Raw genomic sequence first — 25,113 nt, 5'->3', positions numbered from 1 at the left:
GCAAAGGGGCCCCGGTCTGTAGCACAGTTCAGCCACAGTCACAGAAAGCAGCAGCCAGGGGGATTGAAGCGAGGCCTGCTTGCCATCGGCCTATGTCAGGGCTTTTAGCTGAGGAGCCTTACCCACGCTCCATCAGTAAAAAGAAGTTGGCTTCGTTTGAGAACCCCCTATCCAAAGAGAGGCCTTTTCACAGCTTTGGTTCTCAAGCCCTGAGTCAATGCCCATAATGACGGATGCCACGCTGCAGGCTCAGGAGGAGGTTGCCACAGGAGCCAGCTTGGTAGCAGCTGGCAGTCACCAGGTTCCAGGGTGGCTGGGAGGGAACAGTGAGGGACAGAGGGATCGATGAGAGGTGGGGATGGGAGAGAGACCCTGGGTTTCCCCAGCCCAGAGACCTTGATCCTTCACTGAACAACCTCTTGTAAGAATGCTCAGCTCTTTGGGCCTCAGTTTTGTGCTCTAGAAAATGGGATCATAGCGGTGCCAGCCTCATGAGGCTTCAGTAAAGTCCAATGTGTAACTTCAGAGCACTTTAATTCTGACTAGCTTTGGTTATTGATATGAAAGGAACCGGGGCTTCCCTGGTGGCTCAGCCAGTAAAGAACCCACCTGCAAAGCAGGAGACCTAGGGTTGATCCCTGGGTAGGGAAGATCCCCTGGAGAAAGAAATAGCAACCCACTCCAGTATCCTGGCCTGGGAAATCCCACTGACAGAGAAGCCTGAGGGCTACAGTCCAGACTCACAAAGAGTTGACACGACTGAGCAACTAAGCATACACACACCCACGACGGAACCAGCCTAGTGAGCAACAGCACCCTCCAAGGAGACCCACTAGGTGCCAGGCACTATGCTAAGTAAGCACTTTTAACACACCGTGTCACTACATCCTTGCAAGTCCTGTTAAGGGTCCATTAGCCCTTTTTCTGGTGGGAAAACTGAGGCTCAGAGAGGTCAAACAACCTGTGCAAGGTCACGAGGCAGATGAAATGGACAGAGCTTTGCAGACACCCACCGGAAGCCTGGGTAGGCAGGAGGATGGCCAAGCAGGGGACCCAGCCTGGGCTGATCCCAAGTCCACACCTTTCCGCCACAGTAGAAAGAGGGCATTTCGCCAGGGACACAGCAGCAAAGGAGGAAATTCATGCCGCTGGGAGCAAAACCCTAGGCCACTGTGAAGGCGGGGCGGGGCTGAGCACCCAGCTGGGCTCCACTGAGCGCCAGCCTGGTGGCCTTGGGCAAACAGCAAGTCTTTTCTGAGCTGAACCAAGAGAGAAGTCAGCTTGGGGGCTGCTGGATGAACCTCTTTAACACTGATAACAACAACAATATGAACATGATGATGACTATGACGTTATCAGGGCTTCCCTGCTGGCTGAGCGGTAAAGAATCTGCCAGCAATGCAGGAGACACATGTTCAATCCCTGGGTCGGGACGATCCCCTGGAGGAGGAAATGCTAACCCATTCCAGTATTCTTGCTTGGGAAATACCATGGACCAGAAGGCCTGGTGGGCTACAGTCCATGGGGTCACAAAGAGTCAGACACAGGACTTCACGAGTAAACTACCAACCGCCATGACGTTATCATCTGGCAGCCGCAGTCGCAAATGGAGTCCTTCCCAGAATGCAGAAGTGGCCCCCCATCTGGGAGGCAGAAGGAAAAGAGGTGGGGGGAGGAGAGGGGAGAGGTAACCACCCTCAGTGGCCACAGGGCCCATTCTCCTCCATTAGCTTTGTGAATCCTGGAAACAGCCCAGAGTGGAATTTGTCCACTGGACAGATGGGCAAACTGAAACTTCTCGGGGCTTCCCAGGGAAGGCTATATCCAAGCTTTTGCCACTGCAGCCTGATCGGGCCAGAAGTTCCTCTCAGGATCCAAGGAGGATCCCCACCATGCAGGCTTTGGCTTGGGGGCTGGTCCCCATGTTCCAGGGCCCTGCAGGCAACCTGACATGGGCCAGGAAAGACTCCTGGAAAATGTCTGCCCCCCAGGGTCCTACTTCCAATTCAAAGGAGAGGAGTTCAAGTCTCACCCTTCAGCCCCCTTCTTTTCTGCAAGCTCCTCTCATCCCCTGCCCAGAAGTGGGGTCAGGGAGACGAGAAGGACTGACACCATGACACAGAGACAAAAGGATCCACTTGGAAGCGAGGAGCCAGCGTTCGCCAGGCACCAAGTTGAAGAGGCAGCCCAGGAGAGCCAGACAACAGGGTCTCCCAGGGTCCAGCCAGCCAGTCAGACAGCACAGGCCAGCTGGGTAACCCAACAGAGGAAGAGCTAAGTCTGTGAGGGGCACGGATGGGCAACCAGACAGGACAGGGCCTTCTGGCTAGCTAGCCAGGCAGCAGGGAGCTGCCCTGCGGTCCTGGACAGATGGACAGCCAAATGGTGGTGGCGGGGAAGCCTATCCAGGACAGAGAGACAGCAAGCCAGACGACAGGAACTGCTCCAAATCAATGAGCAGCCGGCCAGACCACGGAGATCGGCCCAGTAAATATCCAGGAGACAGGTTCAGGACAGACAGACAACCAGATGGTAGAATTCACCCACTAGAGCTGGGGGCCAGAGAGTCAGAGGTCTTGCACTGCACTTCCTGGCCCACGCCCCCCAGCGCGTGGGACACCCCTTAGGTCTGGGCCGGCTCCCCAGCCCCTACAGGGAGCCCTCCACTCAGGGCGTCCCACAGGGCCCGCCCCCCTGTCCCCGTCCCGGTCGCGGGCACGCAAGCGCCGCAGTTACGCCGGCGGCGCAGGGCGCGCCATTCCCAGTCCGCCCTCCGCGCCGTAGGCCGCCGCCCGCCCGCCGTCGCCACCGAGCTCGCTCACCGGCCCACGAAGTTCTCGAGCACAGAGCTCTTGCCGGCGCTCTGGCCGCCCACCACGGCGATCTGCGGCAGGTCCAGGTGGCAGCTCTGGCCGATGGAACTGAAGGCATCCTGCAGCTTGTTGACCAGCGGGATCAGCTCTTCCATCCCGCGGTTGCCCATGGCGCCGGTGGCCCCGGCCCGAGCGACCCGCGCTCCTCGCCCGCCCCTGTCCCTCAACGTCGCGGCCCCGCGGCGTCCGCGGCCGTTGCTCCCCGCCCGCCCGGGCCTCGGCGCGACGCCAGCTCCCGGCTCGGCCTCACGGTCGCCGCCTCATCCGGTTCTCAAGCGACACCCGACCCGACCGACCTCCCGCCGGAGCCCTGGGGCTGCGCCAAAAATCCTCGCACTAACTCCGATTGGCCGGCTGGGCTGTCACTTCTGCACACAAACCAATGAAAGTGAGGCACGGGCCGATTGCCGAATGAGCCCGCCCCCTGGGGCCTATTCTCTGATTCATTGGGCGCAAGAACTGTCGCTATTGTGCAAGAGCCAATAGCAGCGGCAAGCGAGTTGTCTCGGCCGGGAGGCGGTGTTTCGGGAAAAGGCATGTTGACCCCGCCTACTAGGGGGTGTTCCCGGATAGAAGGAACATCCGCCAGTCTTATTGGCAAGCAGACCCACCAATCAACAAGGCTGGCCAATGATACTAGGGATCGGTTCTTCGCTTGACTCTATTTAGTTCCCTAAAATTTTCCCATTGGTTTATATAAATATCACTCCCTTCTATCACCCAACAAGCCAAAGAGGGTGGGATTTAACTTCCAAATCTTGACTCTGATTGAAAGCTGTATCTGTCCATCAAAACACCTCCCCCGCCCCGTTCTAGTTTGTGAATGTTGTATGTCAAGTAGGGTCTTCTGGAGCAGAGGATAGGTTCACAGTACGCGGCAACGCGCGCCGCCTAGTGGTAGGACTCAGTGCTGATAGTCACTTGTGTTTCTGGGCTCTAAAGAAAACTACAAGTCTTAAAATGCATCTTAGCCGCGAGCTTGCAAATCAGCTCCCTGCGCGGGGTCCCAACATATTTTGAAGGTCCAAATATACTTTGATATGCAGATGACACCACCCTTATGGCAGAAAGTGAAGAGGAAAGAAAAAGCCTCTTGATGAAAGTGAAAGTGGAGAGTGAAAAAGTTGGCTTAAAGCTCAACATTCAGAAAACTAAGCCAGAGAGAAGTAGCTCAGTAAGGAGTTAGGAGCAAAGGAGGTGGGGAAGTAGTCTGACTGGGCCAGGCAGTAACAGGGGAATGGAGAAACAAGGGGTGAAAGAATGGCAGAGTGGAATTGCCTTCTTCATGACCCAAAACTGCAGGTCTCAGAGACAAGCAACAAGACTGACAGTGTTTGGCACTGCAGCCTTGACTACGGTGGCAGAAACTTGAAATACCCTAACTGCTCATCCATGGAGCTCATTAAGTAAATACTGTTTATAATCCATAAACAAAATTGAGTAAATTTTCATGTACTAAAGTGTAAACAATTTGAGATACAGTATACTAAGAGAAAGGTTGGGGGGAAGCAAGGTACATGGAGAAGGAAATGGCAACCCACTCCAGTACTCTTGCCTGGAGAATCCCTTGGACAGAGGAGCCTGGTGGGCTACAGTCCAAGGGGTCGCAGAGTCGGACATGACTGAGCGACTGAGACACAAAATTGAGGAGATACTTGATGGCGCAGGGTACACTTTATCTACTGTCCCATCTCCTGCAGGAAGCTGGCCTTGGGCAAATAAAAGGTTAAGTTGTTTACTGGCAAAAAAGAAGAGCAAGGTACAGAACAGCATGCAAAAGATGCTGACATTCATAAAAAAGAATGTACACATGGAAAATTTATGGACACACAAATTGAGAAATTTATATTTGACTGTGCATCCTTCTACATGCGTTATGTTTCAATTTGAAAACACCGCAGCTCAGAGCACCAGCTCTGTAACTGGCCATATCTGGATTAGATCCTGGGCCTGTTTCTTTGTTGAGTGATAATGACCAAGTGACTTCATTTCTCAGTTTCCTTATCTGTAAAATGAGAAACCATAAGGTTGCAAAAGTTAAATACATTTGACAACTGTTTAGAACCGTGTCAGGCATGGTGTAAGCACCTTCTTTGCTGTTTAGCCAGCTAAGTCCTGTCCAACTCTTTCGAGATCCCATGGATTGTAACCTGCCAGCCTCCTCTGTCCATGGGATTTCCCAGGCAAGAATACTGTGGTGGTGGTGTAGTCGCTAAGTTGTGTCTGACTCTTGCGATCCCATGGACTGTAGCCTGCTAGGCTCCTCTGTCCATGGCATTCTCCAGGCAAGAATACTGGAGTGGGTTTTCATTTCCCTCTCCTGGAGATCTCAGGATCTTCCTGACCCAGGGACCAAATCCACGTCTCCTGCGTTGGCAGGCTGATTATTTACCACTGAGCCACCTGGGAAGCCCTGTAAGCACCTTCTGGACCACATGTATTTTCATCACTGTGTTTACTGACAATGAAATTAAGCCACAAGTTTGAAGAGTCAAGGCTAAGAGCCAGACCTCTGGAGCCAAGCTGCTACTTCCTTAATGGTGACCTTGGCAAGCGATTTCCCCCTCTCTGGACTTGTTTCCTCATCTACAAAAGGGGGAAGACAAGAGTCCTCACTCCACCTACCCCCCAGGATGGCTTGGGGTCTGAGTCACAGGAAAAGGATGCAACTCTCACTCTAGGCATTACCTACAACTGGGTTCCCAGACACCAGTGCTGCTTTGGTTACTTATTATTGTCACTGGGGGTGGGAGTGGGGACCATGTACCTGTCAACTACAAACTGGTCTTTGCCAAGGGCATTGATCATCTGCCTCTGCAGAGCTTAAATCTTTGCTGCTGCAGCTGTTGACCTTCAACCTTCCCTGAAAGGAACCCAGCGTGCAGAATGAGGCCCTTCGTGCACCAGGGAAACTGGTGGAACAGGTCTTTAGGTTGTTATTGTTCAGTGGCTACGTTATGTATGACCCTTTGTGACCTCATGGACTGCAGCACACCAGGCTTCCCTGTCCTTCACCATCTCCCGGAGTTTCCTCAAACGCATGTCCATTGAGTCGGTGATGCCATCCTAACATCTCACCCTCTGTCACCCCATTCTCCTCCTGCCCTCAGTCTTTCTAAGCATCAGGGTCGTTTACACTAAGTTGGCTCTTCATATCAGATGGCCAAATTATTGAAGCTTCAGTTCTGCATTAGTCCTTCCAATGAATATTCAGGACTGATTTCCTTTAGGATTGACTGGTTTGATCTCCTTGCAGTCCAAGGGACTCTCAAGAGTCTTCTCCTGCACCACAATTCAAAAGCATCAATTCTTCAGCACTCAGCTTTCTGTATGGTCCAACTCTCACATCCATACATGATTACTAGAAAAAACATAACTTTGTCTAGACAGACCTTTGTGGCTAACTGATGTCTCTGCTTTTTAATACACTGTCTAGGTTTGCCATAGCTTTTCTTCCAGGGAGTAACTGTCTTTCAATTTCATGGCTGCAGTCACTGTGTGTAGTGATCTTGGAGCCCAAGAAAATAAAATCTGTCACTATTTCCACTTTTTCCCCATCTATTTTTCCAGTAGTCTTATCAGGCCACCTGATACAAAGACCTGACTCATTGGAAAAGACCCTGATGCTGGGAAAGATTGAAGGCAGGAAAAGAAGGGAATGACAGATGATGAGATGGTTGGATGGCATCACCGACTTAATGGACATGAGTTTGAACAAGCTCTGGGAATTGGTGATGGACAGGGAAGCCTGGTGTGCTGCAGTCCATGGGGTCCCAAAGAGTTGGACATGACTACAAGACTGAGCTGACTGATTTGCCATGAAGTGATGGGACTGGATGCCATGATCTTAGATTTTTGCAAGCTGAGTTTTAAGCCAGCTTTCTCACTCTCCTCTTTTACTCTCATCAAGTTCTTTACTTCCTCTTCACTTTCTGCCATTAGAATGGTATCATTTGTATATCTGAAATTGTTGTTATTTCTCCTGGCAATCTGGATTCCAGCTTGTGCTTCATCCAGGCCAGCATTTCTTATGATGTAATCTGCATATAAGTTAAATAAGCATGGTGACAATATACAGCCTTGATGTACTCCTTTCCCAGTTTTGAACCAGTCCATTGTTTCATGTCTGGTTCTAACTGGCTTCTTGACCTGCAAACAGGTTTCTCAGGAGACAGGTAAGGTGGTCTGGTATTCCCATCTCTAAGAGTTTTCCAGTTTGTGATCCACACAGTCAAAGGCTTTAGCATTGTCAATGAAGCAAAAGTAGATTTTCTCGAATTCCCTTGCTTTTTCTATGATTGAATGGGTGTTTGCAATTTGATCTCTGGTTCCTCTGCCTTTTCAAAATCCAGCTTATACAACTGAAAGTTCTCAGATCATATACTTCTGAAGACTAGCTTGAAGGATTTTGAACATTACCTTGCTAGCACGTGAAATGAGTGCAATTGTACGTAGTTTGAACATTCTTTGGCATTGCCTTTCTTTGGGATTAGAATGAAAACCCCTCTGCTCCACAGTAAGAGAAGCCAACACAAGAAGCCAGTGCACTGTAACGAAGCGTAGCCCCTACTTGCTGCAACTAGAGAAAGCCCTCACACAGCAGTGAGACCCAGCAGAGCCAAAAGTAAATAAATAAAAGCAACGGTATTTCTCTTCCCTTTGCCCAGGCTCTCAGGGAAGAAAAAAAAAAAAACTGGGAAGCAGAGCAAAAGTCTTTTGAACTCAAGCAGAAAAGACTTAAGAATTTTGGTTCAGTCTTTATGTAAAAGCTCGCTTGTAAATGAACTATTTTAACTGACTTGAAAGTAAGTACTTACAAATTAAATCTATAGAAAACTGAACAAGATAAATTTTAGGATCCATGATCTGGGAAATAATCCAGTACTGAGTTGATATTTCCTACTGAAGATGGCTTAAGTTTGTTGCTTTGATTAATGTAGACATGTCTAGAGTTATCAGTGTTAAGTATAATATACCTGTTCTACCTAGGTTTCAGTTCAGTTCCGTTCAGTTCAATCGCTCAGTCATGTCCAACTCTTTGCGACCCCATGAATCACAGCACGCCAGGCCTTCCTGTCCATCACCAACACTCGGAGTTCACTCAGACTCACATCCATCGAGTCAGTGATGCCATCCAGCCATCTCATCCTGGGTCGTCCCCTTCTCCTCCTGCCCCCAATCCCTCCCAGCATCAGAGTCTTTTCCAATGAGTCAACTCTTTGCATGAGGTGGCCAAAGTATTTGAGTTTCAGTTTCAGCATCATTCCTTCCAATGAACACCCAGGACTGATCTCCTTCAGGATGGACTGGTTGGATCTCCTTGCAGTCCAAGGGACTCTCAAGAGTCTTCTCCAACACCACAGTTCAAAAGCATCAATTCTTCAGCGCTCAGCTTTCTTCACAGTCCAACTCTCACATCCATACATGACCACAGGAAAAACCATAGCCTTGACTAGACAGACCTTTGTTGGCAAAGTAATATCTCTGCTTTTCAATATGCTATCTAGGTTGGTCATAACGTTTCTTCCAAGGAGTAAGCGTCTTTTAATTTCATGGCTGCAATCACCATCTGCAGTGATCTTGGAGCCCCCAAAAATAAAGTCTGACACTGTTTCCACTTTTTCCCCGTCCATTTCCCATGAAATGAGGGGACCAGGTGCCATGATCTTAGTTTTCTGAATGTTGAGCTTTAAGCCAACTTTTTCACTCTCTTCTTTCACTTTCATAAAGAGGCTTTTTAGTTCTTCTTCACTTTCTGCCATAAGGGTGGTGTCATCTGCATATCTGAGGTTATTGATATTTCTTCCGGCAATCTGGATTCCAGCTTGTGCTTCTTCCAGCCCAGCGTTTCTCACGATGTACTCTGCATATAAGTTAAATAAGCAGGGTGACAATACACAGCCTTGATGTACTCCTTTTCCTATTTGGAACAAGTCTGTTGTTCCCTGTCCAGTTCTAACTGTTGCTTCCTGACCTGCATATAGGTTTCTCAAGAGGCAGGTTAGGTGGTCTGGTATTCCCATCTCTTTCAGAATTTTCCATGGTTTATTGTGATCCACACACACAAAGGCTTTTGCATATTCAATAAAGCAGAAATGGATATTTTTCTGGAACTCTCTTGCTTTTTCCATGATCCAGCGGATGTTGGCAATTTGATCTCTGGTTCCTCTGCCTTTTCTAAAACCAGCTTGAACATCTGGAAGTTCATGGTTCACATATTGCTGAAGCCTGGCTTGAAGAATTTTGAGCATTACTTTACTAGCATGTGAGATGAGTGCAATTGTGCGGTAGTTTAAGCATTCTTTGGCATTGCCTTTCTTTGGGATTGGAATGAAAACTGACCTTTTCCAGTCCTGTGGCCACTGCTGAGTTTTCCAAATTTGCTGGCATATTAAGTGCAACACTTTCACAGCATCATCTTTCAGGATTTGAAATGGCTCAATTGGAATTCCATCACCTCCACTAGCTTTGTTTGTAGTGACGCTTTCTAAGGCCCACTTGACTTCACATTCCAGGACGTCTGGCTCTAGGTGAGTGATCAAACCATCGTGATTATCTGGGTCATGAAGATCTTTTTTGTACAGTTCTTCTGTGTATTCTTGCCACCTCTTCTTAATATCTTCTGCTTCTGTTAGGGCCATACCATTTCTGTCCTTTATTGAGCCCATCTTTGCATGAAATGTCCCCTTGGTATCTCTAATTTTCTTGAAGAGATCTCTAGTCTTTCCCATTCTGTTGTCTTCCTTTATTTCTTTGCATTGATCGCTGAGGAAGGCTTTCTTATCTCTTCTTGCTATTCTTTGGAACTCTGCATTCAGATGCTTATATCTTTCCTTTCCTCCTTTACTTTTCACTTCTTTTCTTCTCACAGCTATTTGTAAGACCTCCTCAGACAGCCATTTTGCTTTTTTGCATTTCTTTTCCATGGGGATGGTCTTGATCCCTGTCTCCTGTACAATGTCACGAACCTCTGTCCATAGTTCATCAGGCACTCTGTCCATCAGACCCTTAAATCTAGACCCTTAAATCTATTTCTCACTTCCACTGTATAATCATAAGGGATTTGATTTAGGTCATACCTGAATGGTCTAGTGGTTTTCCCCACTTTCTTCAATTTAAGTCTGAATTTGGCAATAAGGAGTTCATGATCTGAGCCACAGTCAGCTCCCGGTCTTGTTTTTCCTGACTGTATAGAGCTTCTCCATCTTTGGCTGCAAAGAATATAATCAATCTGATTTCAGTGTTGACCATCTGGTGATGTCCATGTGTAGAGTCTTCTCTTGTGTTGTTGGAAGAGAGTGTTTATGACCAGTGTGTTCTTTTGGCAAAACTCTATTAGCCTTTGCCCTGCTTCATTCCATACTCCAAGGCCAAACTTGCCTGTTACTCCAGGTGTTTCTTGACTTCCTACTTTTGCATTCCAGTCCCCTATAATGAAAAGGACATCTTTTTGGGGTGTTAGTTCTAAAAGGCCTTCTAGGCCTTCATAGAACTGTTCAACTTCAGCTTCTTCAGCGTTACTGGTTGGGGCATAGACTCGGATTACCGTGATATTGAATGGTTTGCCTTGGAAACAAACAGAGATCATTCTGTCGTTTTTGAGATGGCATTCAAGTACTGCATTTTGGACTCTTTTGTTGACCATGATGGCTACTCCATTTCTTCTAAGGGATTCCTGCCCGCAATAGTAGATATAATGGTCATCTGAGTTAAACTCACCCATTCCAGTCCATTTTAGTTTGCTGATTCTTAGATTGTCGACGTTCACTCTGGCCATCTCCTGTTTGACCACTTCCAATCTGCCTTGATTCATGGACCTGACATTCCAGGGTCCTATGCAATATTGCTCTTACAGCATCGGACCTTGCTTCCGTCGCCAGTCACATCCACAGCTGGGTATTGTTTTTGCTTTGGCTCCATCCCTTCTTTCTGGAGTTATTTCTCCATTGATCTCCAGTAGCATATTGGGCACCTACGGACCAGGGGAGTTCCCCTTTCAGTATCCTATCATCTTGCCTAGGTTTACTGGAGGTCAAATAATACCTTATTCTACCTGTTACAAATTTGTCCACGAGAAAAGTAACTCAATGTGGAAAAAAAACTTTAAGGAAACTAAGATATTTGTTTTCAGTAAAAGAAGGTGTGAGGAATAAAAAAATGGTGAAAAGAGTTATGCATGATCAGGATTTCCTAAGACTGGATTGAATTTAGTTGGGTAAATGACTCTTGTTGGGCTAAAGACTTGGACTTAACTTTTTCTTTCTGTTCAGAGAAAAGTTTTCTTGGAGTGACATTTTTGATCACAGATTTTATGAATTTCTTTGCCTTCAAGTGATTTTTATTTGCTTTCAAGATCTCTGGTTACTTTGGTTAAGGAATAAGTATTGTCTCATGGTGACATTTAACCAAGTGTTTTAAAGCTTTTTAACTAGCTTCCCAAATATCAAATTTTAATTAAAATTATTTTGATTTCTAGCTAACTTTGGCATGTTTCAGAGGGGCCCCTGAAACATTCCGAAGGAAGATATTAAACTAACTAGGCTCACTTGGTATATTGAAGTGCATGGGAAGTGATCAATTGAGTAATCAATCTCCTCAGGTTATATAGTATGGTAAATGCTACATTATCTATACTAAGATAACCTATGAATTATGTGGAGTACGTAAAATTCTGATATGTGCTGGTAAAATGTTATCAGTCATAAATCTAGTTACTATCTTGCAGTGTTGTCACAGCCGTAACCAAGCTTCTTTGTCAACTGCATTGTAATTAGATTTTAAGCATGCCTGATTAAGTCTTTCACCATTATAGACAGTTACGGTTTTATTCTGACTTTTTTTGCAAAAATGCATCCTCTTTTGAGATGTACAGAAAGGACTTTTGGATAAATACAAGTTTCTGACTTTCAAACCATAATGCTGAACTGGGTAAGAAATGAAAGGATTCTAATGGAAACCTGATGGCTTCACAAAGATTAACAAAAGGACTGAATAAACTCATGAATATGCTTGTAACTTTTATGGTTTCTATCTGAAAAATTACTGGTCTCAATCTGTGTTTTCCAGGTGTAAGGAAAATCTCCCCCTCAAACTAATTATGACTTATAGTAATTTGGTAAAATTACACTTTTGTAAGCAAAAAAGAAACATTTACCTTTCTATCTGACCCCTCCAGAGATTCGAAACTCTTAGGTTTCCAGTTAGCTTTATCAGGTAAGTTAGAATGGCTACATCACTAACAGGTATAGAAATCTCAAGGAATTTTGGAGACTTTGAGAAGGGAGGAAATCACTTAAACCTGTTAGGTGAAATCTGTGATAAGCCTTTGGCATGACTTTCCTAGCCCTGAGAGGTTTTTTTTAAAGTTCAGTCCAAGACTCATTTGATAAGTTTCAGCAAGGAAAAAAAAAAGTCTATCATTAATTATGTTTATATAAATCATCAGGCAAAGTTTATTGAAATCAGAGTTGTTTCACAAACAAACTAGTCTTAATTTGGTTATATTTGGCAAAAATGAGGGTACTTTTAGGGAGAAAAAGATGGTTCAATGAATGTTAAATCCTAGTTTTGTTACTGGAGGTCTGTATCTACTAAGACTCATCTCCTGGATAGTTCTTCACAGTTATGTTATATTAATGTAAAATAAGTGAATTGTTAAAGGACACTCTAAGTTTGTTTCTGAAGCTGATTTCAGTAATCTTTGGATGAAGATCAGATGCCTCATGACCTGCAACCAAGACTGGAAAAAGACAACATGTACAGGACTGTCTCCAACCTGGGTGGGAGGACCTTTTACCAGAGGATAAAAAGGTCCTTTGGTCCACTCCACCAGGATGAGAAGACAACATCAGAAGCAGACAGCTTGCCCAAGATGCTAGACCTGATTTGTATGATCATTTATAGTGTTTTCTTGACTTCTTGGACTTTTGTATATAAATCAAATGTTTTCTTTCATGGAAAGGATCCTGTGCTAGTTTTAAAAATCAATCGAATTGTTGGGTTTGTGGCCAATTACCTGTGTCTAGTATTTCTTGATTACCTTGGTGGATTTCTCCCCTCCAAGCCTCTGAGTAGACAGACCTTCGGAAATTTATTTTAGGAGAGCTCAGTCCTGTTCTTTCTACTCATGATATTACTACTAGATGGGATCCTCTCACCTGGCCAACTAATACTTGCTCTGACCCTGGCCACAGATCTAAATTTTCTTTTAGGCACACTCAAACTCTATCAGAATGAAAACCTGAGTCTCAATCAAAAACTGTAACATCTCATCTACTATAGGAAAACTCCCATAATGGGATGGATCTATATCATTAACAGCAGGCTAGGGTCCTTTAAGTATTAAGGACCCACCCTCTTTATCTTCAGTTCAGTTCAGTCCAGTTCAGTCGCTCAGTCGTGTCCGACTCTTTGCGACCCCATGAATTGCAGCATGCCAGGCCTCCCTGTCCATCACCAACGCTCAGAGTTCACTCAGATTCACGTCCATCGAGTCAGTGATGCCATCCAGTCATCTCATCCTCTATCGTCCGCTTCTCCTCCTGCCCCCAATCCCTCCCAGCATCAGAGTCTTTTCCAATGAGTCAACTCTCCACATGAGGTGGCCAAAGTACTGGAGTTTCAGCTTTAGCATCATTCCTTCCAAAGAAATCCCAGGGCTGATCTCCTTCAGAATGGACTGGTTGGATCTCCTTGCAGTCCAAGGGACTCTCAAGAGTCTTCTCCAACACCACAGTTCAAAAGCATCAATTCTTCAGCGCTCAGCCTTCTTTATAGTCCAACTCTCACATCCATACATGACTACTGGAAAAACCATAGCCTTGACTAGACAGACCTTAGTCAGCAAAGTAATCTCTCTGCTTTTGAATATGCTGTCTAGGTTGGTCATAACTTTTCTTCCAAGGCTAGGAACAATTAAATTATATACTTAAATTTACGCTAATCAGCCTAGCAACACTAGGAGATTGGGCTGAGAATCTTAAGGATGGTGCAAATACATCATTTATCTAGAAATAATAAAGATGGGTACAGAACAGATTAAATAAAATGACCTAAGAATATACTGTGTGCTTAGGTACTAAGTTGTGTCTGACTCTGCGATCCCATGGACTATAAACCACCAGGCTCTTCCATCCGTGGGATTTTTCAGGCAAAAATACTGGAATGGCTTGACATTTCCTTCTCCAGGGGATCTTCCCGACCCAAGGATCGAACCTGGGTCTCCCGTGTCTCTTGCACTGCAGGTGTATTCTTTACCTGCTGAGCCACTGGGAAAGCCCAAGAATACACTGGGTTGTACCTAACGGAAGTTCAGGGTGTGCAGGAAGTCAGGCCCTTAATTCTTTTATGATTTTGATAATACTGCTAGCTGTGCTTAGTAGCTCAGTCATGACTCTTTGGGACCCAATGGACTACAGCCTGCCAGGCTCCTCTGTCCATGGAATTCTCCAGGCAAGAATACTGGAATGGGTTGCCATGCCCTCCACAAGGGAATCTTCCCAACCCAGGGATCAAACCCAGGTCTCCCACATTGCAGGCGGATTCTTTACTGACTGAGCCACGTGGGAAGCCCAGTGCTGCTAGCTCTGTTATTTGTACCTGCCAGTTTTACAGAATTGTTTTTTCTTACAATTATCAAATATGTAACTGAGCCTCCCACGAAAATAATGACTAGATGACTCGCAGCAGTTGATGAGACATACAGTTCTGAATACCTTCAACTATTAGAATAGCGTAACTCTTACTTATGGGAAGATGCAGCAAGAAGGAATGTTTTCCTGGACCCTAACTAGAAGACAGGTGTATAGAGACCTTTGACTATTAGGACCTAGTCCAGTAATAGCACGCTGAGTGGCTTATCAATAAAATCTTCTCCAGAGAGCATTCCTAGTAGCATGGGACAAAATGGTCATGAAATGCCTCCCCAAGCATGGTTGAGTCTATTTCCATGACGGGGCCCTGTAACTGTCGCTTGCCGAGGACATTTGCCATCTGCCTCTGTGGAGACTGGATCCTGTACCGGTGCAGCTGTTGACCTTTCACCTGCCCTGAAGGGAGTTCAGGGTGGAGAACGAGGCTCTCTATGTTCCAGGGAAACATGGAACAGGTCTTTGGCTAGTCAGATATTTTCGAGAACCGATTTCATGATCCCAATCCTTGCATCTCTTCAGATCTGGAAAAGCACCAAATCCCTTCAAGGTGACACCAGCTCCTCATTGCTTGCAGAAAACCTTTCGTAAAATCAGTGCCTGAATGCCTTGAACTCCTCCTTCACCAAAATCATATATACTGACTTCCCCCTACACTGCCTCTTCGGAGCAGTCTCTCGGCGCTATCTGAGGTTCTGTCTCCTGGGCTGCAGTCCTCATTTTGACCCAAAGAAAAGTTAACGCGAAACTCTCACCTTGTGCAAGTTTTTTTAGTTGACAGGCCCCAGTGACACTCGGACCAGAAAGGGGACCTAGACAGGCCACTTCCCCAAGAAGACACAGACACACTCTATGTTATAATTTAAAAAAAAAAGTCCTTCAATATATTCCACCCCCTCCTCTTCCCTCCCTCCCCCCAAGCAGGGTCAACCCAGTGTGATCCCCACAGAGGCCAGGGCTTCAGTGGCCCAGGTGGGACAGAGGGTGGGGTCCCCATACATGGTGCTCATGAAGTCCCTCACGAAGGCAGGAAAGCGTTTCTCCACAATGCTGGCTCGCACGGCGCTCATCAGCCGCAGCTGCAGGGTGGGAGCAAGGCGGGAGGCAGGTCAGCCGTCAGCCACCAGCCACCAGGAGACGGCCCCACCCCGCTGGCCTTGCTCCCCCCAGCCACAGGCCCACCTGATAGGCGATGTTGTGAATGGTGAGGTGGTGCAGGGCCGCGGTGTTGTCACTATGGAGCAGGGTGTGCAGGAAGGCCCGGCTGTGCCTGGGGACGGGAGGTGGGGAGCGGGGGGCCTGGTGGGGCCAGGTCCTACCCACCCCCACCCTGCCCCCACTCCTGCCCCAGGCTCCCTCCCCTCCTACTTCTGGCAGGTGGGACAGTCACACTCTGGGTCTATAGGGCGGAAGTCCTTCTCGTACTGCTTCTTCTTCAGTTGCAGGTTCCCCGTGGGCACTAGGGCAGAGCCAAAGCGCTGGGGGTAGCCGGGGAGGGAGAAAAGGAGGGGGCATCAGCCGGTTTTCCGCTGCCTAGCCTCCCCTCTACCTCAGCCCCATCCCTGGAATCCCTCCCCAGTTCCTCCTCTGCCCCAGCTCACCGCTGTCCGTGTAGGGAAGACACAGTCAAACATATCGCATCCGAGAGCCACGCAGACCACCAGATCAGTGGCATAGCTGGGGGGGCGGGGGGCACACACATGGTGGGGAGGGTAGCAGAGAACCTCAAGCCCTGATCACACACCCAGGGACCCCCTCCTCCCAACATGGGCACCCTCACCCCCAACAGAGGGCTAAGTCCCCTCCTAGGCAGGGCTGTGTCTTTCCGCAGTCCCCGACACCCCGGGGGCAGGGGTTCCGAGGAATCCACTCCCCACAGGCAGGGATGGGGGGTGGGCGGCATCTCCCCTCTCCTCCACGTACCCGACCCCCATCAGGTAGCGGGGCTTGTCCTTAGGCAGCCGCGACGTGCTCAGCGCCACCATTCTCCAGAACTCGCCCTTGCTCTCGCCCCCGCTCAGGCCCCCGATGGCGAAGCCTGGCACATCTCGCTTGGTCATCTCTGGGCGTGGAGGGGCAAGGGCAGGGGTGATCAGGCAGAAAGAAATAGGCCTCAGCCTCCTCCTCTTCACCCCCAGGAGAGAGTGGGTGTGTGTGTATGTGTCTGTGTACCCTGGGGCTGCTGGTGATGTCAGCTACTGTCTATAGAATGCCTGTGACATCTCTCCTTCAGTCCTTAGGAGAGGCCCAGGGCCCACGCTGCCTCAGCCAAAACCCAAGATGAAGCCAGATATGTTTCAGAATTTTCCAGATTTTACAACTGTGCACATCCTCCATGAGGAATAATTGCCTGTCATCGAATGCTGTAACATTTTGACAGCAAAATGTGTACAGACTCCTAACAACTGGGGTCAAGAGGTCTGGTTTTGCTGCCAAATGAATTGCAAATCCCTGCAGGTTTTAGATATGACAGATGGGCAAACTGGGACTTCCCTGGAGGTCCAGTGGTTAAGACTCTGTGCTTCCTATGCAGGGAGCACAGGTCTGATCCCTGGTTGCGGAACTAAGATCCCACATACCACATGGCGAGGCCACAACATTAAATTAAAAAGAGTACATAATGATGCCAGGTGCAGGCGGGACACCCTGAACAAATTTTCCCCTTTATTCCTCACTTTGACCCCTTGCCATTGGGGTTCCCAAGCTGAAAGGTCAAGCCACTAGCCCAAGGGTGCATAGCCATGAGGCAACAGATCAAGGGGTTGGATCCAGGTCCATGGACTCCAGAATGCAGGGTCCTGCCTATGACACCTCACTGCCTCTGAGCCCCCATCTCTGCCCCGCCTTGTCTCCATGGCCACAGCCATGGTTCAGGCCCTCTGTCACCCACCCTGCCTCCTTGGCAACTACTCCAGCTTCCTCTCTGGACCTTACACTTCCCATCCCACTGGGGTTTTTCTCCCACTCGACAGCCCTCCACGGCTCCCTAACACCTCAGTGTGGTGTCCCAGGCCCTCCACTGTCAGCACAATGCCTCTGGCCCAACCCTTTGCTCCTGACCTACTCCCCAGGGATAGAGCAGCACAATGTAGGAGTTAACGCTGTAGGTTGCACAGTCCCAAGCCTGGGTACAAACCTCAGCTCTGAAACGTCCAAGCTGTGTGACTGAGAGTACAGGAACTTAACAGCTCGGTGCCTCAGTTTCCCCTTCTGTAATCTTGGGAATCTGCAAGTTCCCACATTACAGGATCTTTATGAAAACTCCATTGGACAATCCATGAAGAGCATCTGGCAGGATGCCTGGTGAACACCTGGAAACTGATGTGTTTTGTGTGCTAAGTCGCTTCAGTCGTGTCTGAACCCACGTGACCCTATGGACTGTAGCCCACCAGGCTTCTCTGTCCATGGGATTCTCCAGGAAAGAATACTGGAGTGGGTTGCCATGGACTCCTCCAGGGGATCCTCCCAACCCAGGAATTGAATCTGTGTCTCTTATGTCTCCTGCATTGGCAGGCGAGTTCTTTACCACTAGCACCACCTGGGAGATTGATAGCTATTATTATCTCCTAACGCCCTCTATTCCATGATGCTCAGGGCCTTTGCTTCAGCCATTCCTTACACCTAGAATGCTCTTTCGCCTAGTAACAACCACTCTTGGGAATTCCCTGGCAGTCCAGTGGTTAGGACTCCAAGCTCTCACTGCCAAGGGCCAGGGTTCGATCCCTGGTCAGGGAACTAAGATCCCACAAGCCATGGGGTGCGATCAAAATTAAAACAAAAACAAAAACAACACTCTCTAAGCATGCCAGGCCCATGTGGGGCTCTCTGTGATAGAAAAGCCCTGGTCCTGCTGGCACACAGCTTTACCTTCAAGGCAAGTGGCTCGGAGATCCGCGTCCAGCCCCCCCTGGATGATGGCAAAGAGGTTCTGCTTGTCCGGCCGTCGATGGGCTGCTATGCACCGATCCAACCAGCGGATTGATCTGCAAGAGGACCCTGGTCATGAGCCCTAGGGACCTGGTGAGGGGCAGGGAGACTAGGCTGCAAGACCAGAAGGCCCTCCCCCTACACACACACACACACACACACCTGTACATGGCCTCTTCCACACGGGGCCCCGTCACAGTACTGCTGACCACATCATCCAGCTGCATAATGATGTCCGAGCCTGGAGAGACAGGACCACAGTCACTGGGAAAGCCCCCATGCTGAGTATGAGCAGAACCCCCCAAGTCCCTCTCCAGGTCTTGCTGACTCCCACTTAACCACCCCAACCTGTTTATACAGCAACCAAAGGAAGTATTTCAAAATGCACATCTGGGGCGGGGGGTGGGGGGGTGCTTCCCTGAAGGCTCAGTGGTGAAGAATCTGCCTGCCAAGCCAATGCAGGAGACATGGGTTCAATCCCTGGTCTGGGAAGACCACACATGCCGCGGAGCAACTAAGCCCGTGCGTCACAACTACTGAGCCCTTGCCCTGGAGCCTAAGAGCCCTAGAGCCCGTGCTCCACAACAAGAGAGGCCATCACAGTGAAAAGCCTGCTCACCCATGAAAAACCTGCACAGCGATGAAGACCCAGTACAGCCAAATATAAAATAAATAAAAATGTTAAAAAAACACAAACGCACACCTGGGAACTTCCCTGGTGGTCCAGTGGTTAAGAATCGGCCTTGCAAAGCAGGGAATGAGAATTTGATCCCTGGTCAGGGAACTAAGATCCCATATGCCTTGGGGCAACTAAGCCCGTGCTCCACACCTAGAGACTTAGTCAACCACATCGAAAGGTCCCACGTGATGCAACAAAGATTGTGCCTGCTGAAACTAAGACTCGATGCAGCCAAATAAATAAAATTTTAAAAACAAAATCCACATCCGATTTTGCCACCTGCCAGCTAAAACCCTGCCTTGGATATAGAATAAAATCCCACCTGGGGAATTCCCTGGTGGTCCGGGGGTTAGATCTCAGTGCTTTCACTGCCATGTGGCCTCAGGTTTGATTCCTGGTCGGGGAATTTAGATCTCACAAGCTCCACAGTGTGGCAGAAAAAAAAAACATTCCCACCTCTGCAAATGTATCCTTTAAGAACAAAACAAGAAGCTTCCAGGGTGGCTCAGTGGTAAAGACTCCGCCTGCCAATGCAGGAGACAGAAGTTCGATTCCTGGTCCGGGAAGATTCTACATGCTGGAGAGCACCTAAGCCCATGCACCACAACTACTGAGCCTGTGCTTCTGGCTTTCAGAGCCAGAAAGCCGCAACTGCTGAGCCCATGTGCCACAGCTACTGAAGCCTGCACTCTGGAGGCCACTGTCTGCAACAAAAGAAGCCACTGAAATGAGAAGCTGCTGCTACTGCTGCTAAGTCGCTTCAGTCGTGTCCGACTCTGTGCGACCCCAGAGACGGCAGCCCACTAGGCTCCCCCGTCCCTGGGATTCTCCAGGCAAGAACACTGGAGTGGGTTGCCATGTCCTTCTCCAATGCATGAAAGTGAAAAGTGAAAGTCAAGTCGCTCAGTCGTGTCTGACTCTTCGCAACCCCATGGACTGCAGCCTACCAGGCTCCCGCGCCCATGGGATTTTCCAGGCAAGGGCACTGGAGTAGGGTGCTATTGCCTTCTCCGGAAATGAGAAGCTAGTGAAGTGCAATGAGATAGTGCCCTCTAATCCCAATAACCAGAGAAAAGCCTTCGCAGCAACGAAGACCCAACACAGCCAAAAATAAAGGAAATAAATAAATAAAACTATCAAAAAAAGAATAAATACAATGATGTGTGTGATCCCTCGTGGTGATGTGTGTGATCCCTCGAAGTGATTCCTCGTGGTGTGTCGGGAGTCTAAGCATCCTTCAATAGGGGTCGAGTTAAGGTTCTTTCCCACAATTCCAAAATCCAGAAACTTCTCAAAAATCAAAGGATTTTTCTTGTGCTAATGGGATACTCATGTGGTAGCAAAACTTGACACAGTTGTCATCTTTTAAACAACCCATTTTACCAGGGAGATTCGTAAGTGTTAATGTAATAAATGTAAAGCATATATACCACATGCTTTTCCACTCCTGGATATATACCAGCAATTCCACTCCTGGATATATACCCAAAAGGACTGAAAGCAGGGTCTCAGAAATATTTGCACAGTCAGATTCACAATAGCAATATTCACCAGAGTTAAAAGCTGAAAGCAACCCAAGTGTCCATCAACAGTTGAATAGAGGAACAAAATGGGATACAGACACCCCATGGAATATTATGGAGCCCTAAAAAGGAAATTCTGCCACATGATGTAACATGGATGAACCTTGAGGACATCATGAAAAGTGAAATAAGCCAATCACAAAAAGACAAATACTGTATATTTCCACTTACACGAGGTTCCTAGAGAAGTCAAATTCATATAGTGGAATGGTAGGTACCAGGGGCTGGAGGAAGGGGAATGGGGAGTGAGTATTCCATGGGGACAAGAGTTTCACTGTGGGAACATGAAAAAGTTCTGAAGATGGATGGTGGGGATGGTTACACAACAAGGTGAATGTACTTAACACCAATGGACTGGACACTTAAGGGTTAAGATGGTAAATTTATGGTATGTGCATTTTATTACAATTTTTTAATTAGAAAAAAAAAATGAAGTGTAAAACCACAGGGTACTGCCCCAGGCCTCACTGAGGTACTGTGTAATGAATGGTATGTACCCTCTATTATCCTTCTAAAATGTAGGGATTCTGATACATATCTGGCCCTAAGAATTTCAGATTAGAGCCTGTGGAGTTATAGATCAGAAAAGCTCAACGAAATATTGCCACAATGTGTCATTACAGGAAAAAAGCACAGTGTACCATGCTAGCCAAAGATGGGGTGATGAGAGAAGCAACAAGGGTTTTAACTGCAATGCAGTGAGATGTTATCAAATACATGTAAACCCATGAGCTCAGGGCAATCCTTAAAAACTAAACATTAGTTTGTCATCAATAGAGGGTGCTAAGTAATCAACCCATGAAAACTAGTAAGAGGGAAAAGAATGAATCCTACTCTTCCTACATGACTGAAATTATTCATACTTGGTCTTCCAGGAGTAGGTGAGAAACTTTTCTCTTTACGGAAGTAATCTGGCTAATAAATGAAGAAAGAGGGACTTCCCTTGGTGGCCCAGTGGCTAAGACACCATGCTCCTGATACAGGGGGCCAGAGTTCCATCCCTGATCAGGGAACTAGATTCCACATGTTGCAACTAAGAGTTCACCTGTCATAATTAAATAGTACAGATGTCACAACTGAAAAAAAAAAAAGATCGCATACGCCCAAAGATCGAAAGGCCCTCTGTCTTTCTAATTAAGACCTTTTCATCATTGCTTGTCTCCTTTTTGGACTGCAGGCTCCATAGGTAGTATGGTACCAGAACCCAGGCCCATAGCTATAAGCAGAAGCCACAGAATATCGGATAGAGGGATCTAAAAGCATCAATCTGCTTGGAAGATAGAATGTTTTGAACCTGTTTTCACAGCACTTTACATTGAGAAATGCTAATTGTCTACATCAAAAAATGTAGGTTATTGATGGAGATGGAAGGGGTCTAAAGCCTCCTTGTCACCCCCATTATTTCAACTTATCTTTGCCCAGCTAATTTACTATCTGAGAGAAACAACCTACAAAGGTCTGCATAGTCAAAGCTATGGTTTTTCCAGTAGTCATGTATGGATGTGAGAGTCGAATCAAAAAGAAGGCTGAGCGCCAAAGAATTGATCCCTTCAAACTGTGGTGCTGGAGAAGACTCTTGAGAGTCCCTCAGACTGCAAGGAGATATAACCATTCAATCTTAAAGGAAATCAACCCTGAATATTATTCACTGGAAGGACCAATGCTGAAGCTGAAGCTCCAATACTTTGGCCACCTGATGGGAAGAGCTGACTCACTGGAAAAAACCCTTATGCTGGGAAAGATTGAGGGCAGGAGGAGAAGGGGTGACAGAGGATGAGATTGTTGTATGGCATCAACTCAATGGACTTGAGTTTTAGCAAACTCTGGGAGACAGTGAAGGAGAGGGAAGCCTGGCATGCTGCAGTCCATAAGGTCGCGAAACAACCACAGTAAAGATAACACTAAAAGCTACTATAGGTCAGGCCCTGTGATAAGAGATTTACCGAAATTACATCATTAGCTTTGTAAACTATCCCAATTTAGGATAATTAAACGGTGAGGGACTCGCCCAGAGCCAAGCATCACCAAAGGAGCAGGCCCATTTCACCTCCACCAAGGGAAAGAGCGACTCCCCAGGATCCGCTCACCTAGAGCGTTCTGGATCTCCACGGACCTCTCTGGACTCAGAAGGGTCTCATCACCGTCATAAGGGGAGCGGAAGCGGACACCCTCCTCCGTCACTTCGGACAGGGACACCAGGGACACCATCTGGAAGCCGCCGCTGTCCTGAGGGAGATCCCACCGCAGGTCTGTCAGGTACTGGATGGAGAATATCTACCCCCACGGAATGCCCTCGAACCCCGGCCTCGACCCCACCTTACCGTCAGCAGATTGTGGGGCCAATTCATAAAGCCGTGGAGACCTTGGGCCTTCTGGATCAGCTCTGGGCCCTGGTTTGGCGGAAGAAAGGGTCAGGTTAGGGGTGAGTGCAACCCTGGGTTCAAATGTTGGGGGCGACAGGGTTGGCCAGCTTCCATCCTCGCTGGTCCCTCACGCCCAGCACAAGGCCTGGGCCACCCGGGACCCTGGATACGCGTTTGTCGATAGACTTTGGGAGGCGTGCTCAGGTCTAGGGAATCTCCTGGGCTCCTCCACGCTCTGCCGCCGCCGCCCCGCTGGGGCGCAGCCCACCCACCGGCCTCAGACCCAGATGGTAGGTGTTGCCCAGGCAGATGCGGCAGCCCAGCGCGTCCAGTTGCTCGGCCGTGATGCCCTTCATAGTGGCCTGCGTGCCCACTGGCATGAACACTGGAGTAGCCACCGGCCCGTGTGGCAGCCGCAGCTCCCCGGCTCGGGCCCTGGAGCGGCTACACTCGGCCACCAATCGCATGATCCGCGGGGCCGACTCCAGCGAAGTCTGGCTGGCGGCTGCCGCCATCTTGCCTGCCTTAACCACGTGAGCTGTGGGACATCCTGGGCGGCGCCATGTTGGCTGAGGTCACGTGGCGCCCGATGAGGGCGGGAGCTTGGGTGCAGCGTCAGATGAACCATGGAAACGGACGCCTTCCCGCTTCTCTCGGCTGGATACCCAGTTTGTTCCTACAGGCAGCGCACAGCCGCAAAGTGTTAAAATTTTCTTGGTTTGGAGGCACATTCCTGCCACTTCCTCGCAGTCAGAGCCTCTCTAAGGTCTTATTGTATCCTCCATCAAATGGCACGAATTATATTACCTAAATATAAGGATGTCTTGAATGTTGAATGACAGGATCTAACTATATAGATTTTTACACCGTGCTTTATGTAGTCTTTTGCCTTTTCTGGCCGCGCCTCACAGTTTGCGGGATCCTAGTTCCCCAACCAGGACTCCAGCCTGGGCAGAGTCGTAACCACTGGACAACCAGGGGATTCTCTGTTGGTCTATCTTGATTATTGCCTTGCTCCAAGGGCTTAGAACAGGACATAGCAAATAGTACATACTCAATAAGCATCAGTTTATGCAATGAAAGAACGACAGATTTACAGAAGGGGAGACTGTTCGACCATTCATTCAACTTATATCTATAGATACATCCCCACTAGTGCCAGCCTCCATGCCGCACAGGGGTGAGAGAGGATGGGTCACGAATTTATTAAGCACTGGTTGTGTTTCACTAATAATAACAGCAATGTGAAAGTGAAAGTGTTAGTCGTTCAGTGCTGTCCAACTCTGCGATCCCCCGTGGACTGTGGTCCACCAGGTTCCTGTGTCCATGGAATTCTCCAGGCAAGAATACTGGAGTGGGTAGCCATTCCCTTCTCCAGTGAATCCGCCCAACCCAGGAATCAAACCTGGGTCTCCTGCATTGCAAGCAGATTGTTTACCGGCTGAGCCAGGGAAGTCCAATAAGTGTTTGTGGCTCAGTCGTATCCAACTCTTACATATGTTTTATTAATGTTGCTGCTGCTGCTGCTGCTGCTGCTAAGTCGCTTCAGTCGTGTCCGACTCCGTGCGACCCCATAGATGGCAGCCCACCAGGCTCCCCCGTCCCTGGGACTCTCCAGGCAAGAATACTGGAGTGGGTTGCCATTTCTTTCTCCAATGCATGAAAGTAAAAACTGAAAGTGAAGTCGCTCGGTTGTGTCCAACTCCTAGCGACCCCATGTACTGCAGCCCACCAGGCTTCTCCGTCCATGAGATTTTACAGGCAAGAGTACGGGAGTGAGTTGCCATTACCTTATAAATGTTAGGATTGGAAATGGAGCTGATATCTATTCTTGCCAGAAGAGGGCGCATTTGCCCTAGAAGCCTTCCTTTCAGGACCACTGGCCTAAACGGCACTCACCTCAGAAAAACGCTGATCTGGAAGCCTTGGGCTAAAGCTGAGGATTTCTCAGTGTGGTGGAGTCTTCACTGAGGCCACGTCTGGAAAACATCCACCAATAAAACCCACCTTAGGGCCTTTGCATTTGCTATCGCCATTGTC

At 48.2% G+C, this 25,113-nt stretch overlaps 2 protein-coding genes across 23 annotated transcripts in view; both read right to left on the bottom strand.

Annotated features, from left to right (window-relative positions):
• DNM2 (dynamin 2) overlaps positions 1-3,211 on the bottom strand; it is an 88,427-nt gene extending 85,216 nt beyond the window's left edge. For 18 of the 22 annotated variants that reach the window (XM_069591104.1, XM_069591109.1, XM_069591114.1 and 15 more), the window contains exon 1: positions 2,823-3,185. In XM_069591104.1, coding sequence (XP_069447205.1) covers positions 2,823-2,983 — 161 coding nt within the window. In that variant the 5' untranslated portion in view covers positions 2,984-3,185. Of the gene's footprint in view, positions 1-2,822 lie in introns of all 22 variants that reach the window. The other 4 variants (XM_069591113.1, XM_069591102.1, XM_069591106.1 and 1 more) reach the window with 2 other exon arrangements.
• Positions 3,212-15,376: 12,165 nt separating this feature from the next.
• Positions 15,377-23,670, bottom strand: QTRT1 (queuine tRNA-ribosyltransferase catalytic subunit 1). Its single transcript, XM_069591094.1, has 10 exons — positions 23,346-23,670; positions 23,032-23,100; positions 22,798-22,936; positions 18,611-18,689; positions 18,389-18,504; positions 16,445-16,583; positions 16,123-16,198; positions 15,890-15,999; positions 15,704-15,791; positions 15,377-15,600 (listed from the first exon to the last, which is right to left on the bottom strand). The coding sequence occupies exons 1-10, from the start codon at positions 23,586-23,588 to the stop codon at positions 15,448-15,450; spliced, it is 1,212 nt and encodes a 403-aa protein (XP_069447195.1). The 5' UTR covers positions 23,589-23,670; the 3' UTR covers positions 15,377-15,447.
• Between the last annotated feature and the right edge of the window lie 1,443 nt (positions 23,671-25,113).

The sequence above is a fragment of the Ovis canadensis genome, chromosome 5, assembly GCF_042477335.2.
Source record: "Ovis canadensis isolate MfBH-ARS-UI-01 breed Bighorn chromosome 5, ARS-UI_OviCan_v2, whole genome shotgun sequence".
In the NCBI taxonomy this organism is placed as follows: domain Eukaryota; kingdom Metazoa; phylum Chordata; class Mammalia; order Artiodactyla; family Bovidae; genus Ovis; species Ovis canadensis.
The sequence above is the reverse complement of the archived record's forward strand: the minus strand, read 5'-3'. Positions and strand labels throughout refer to the sequence as shown.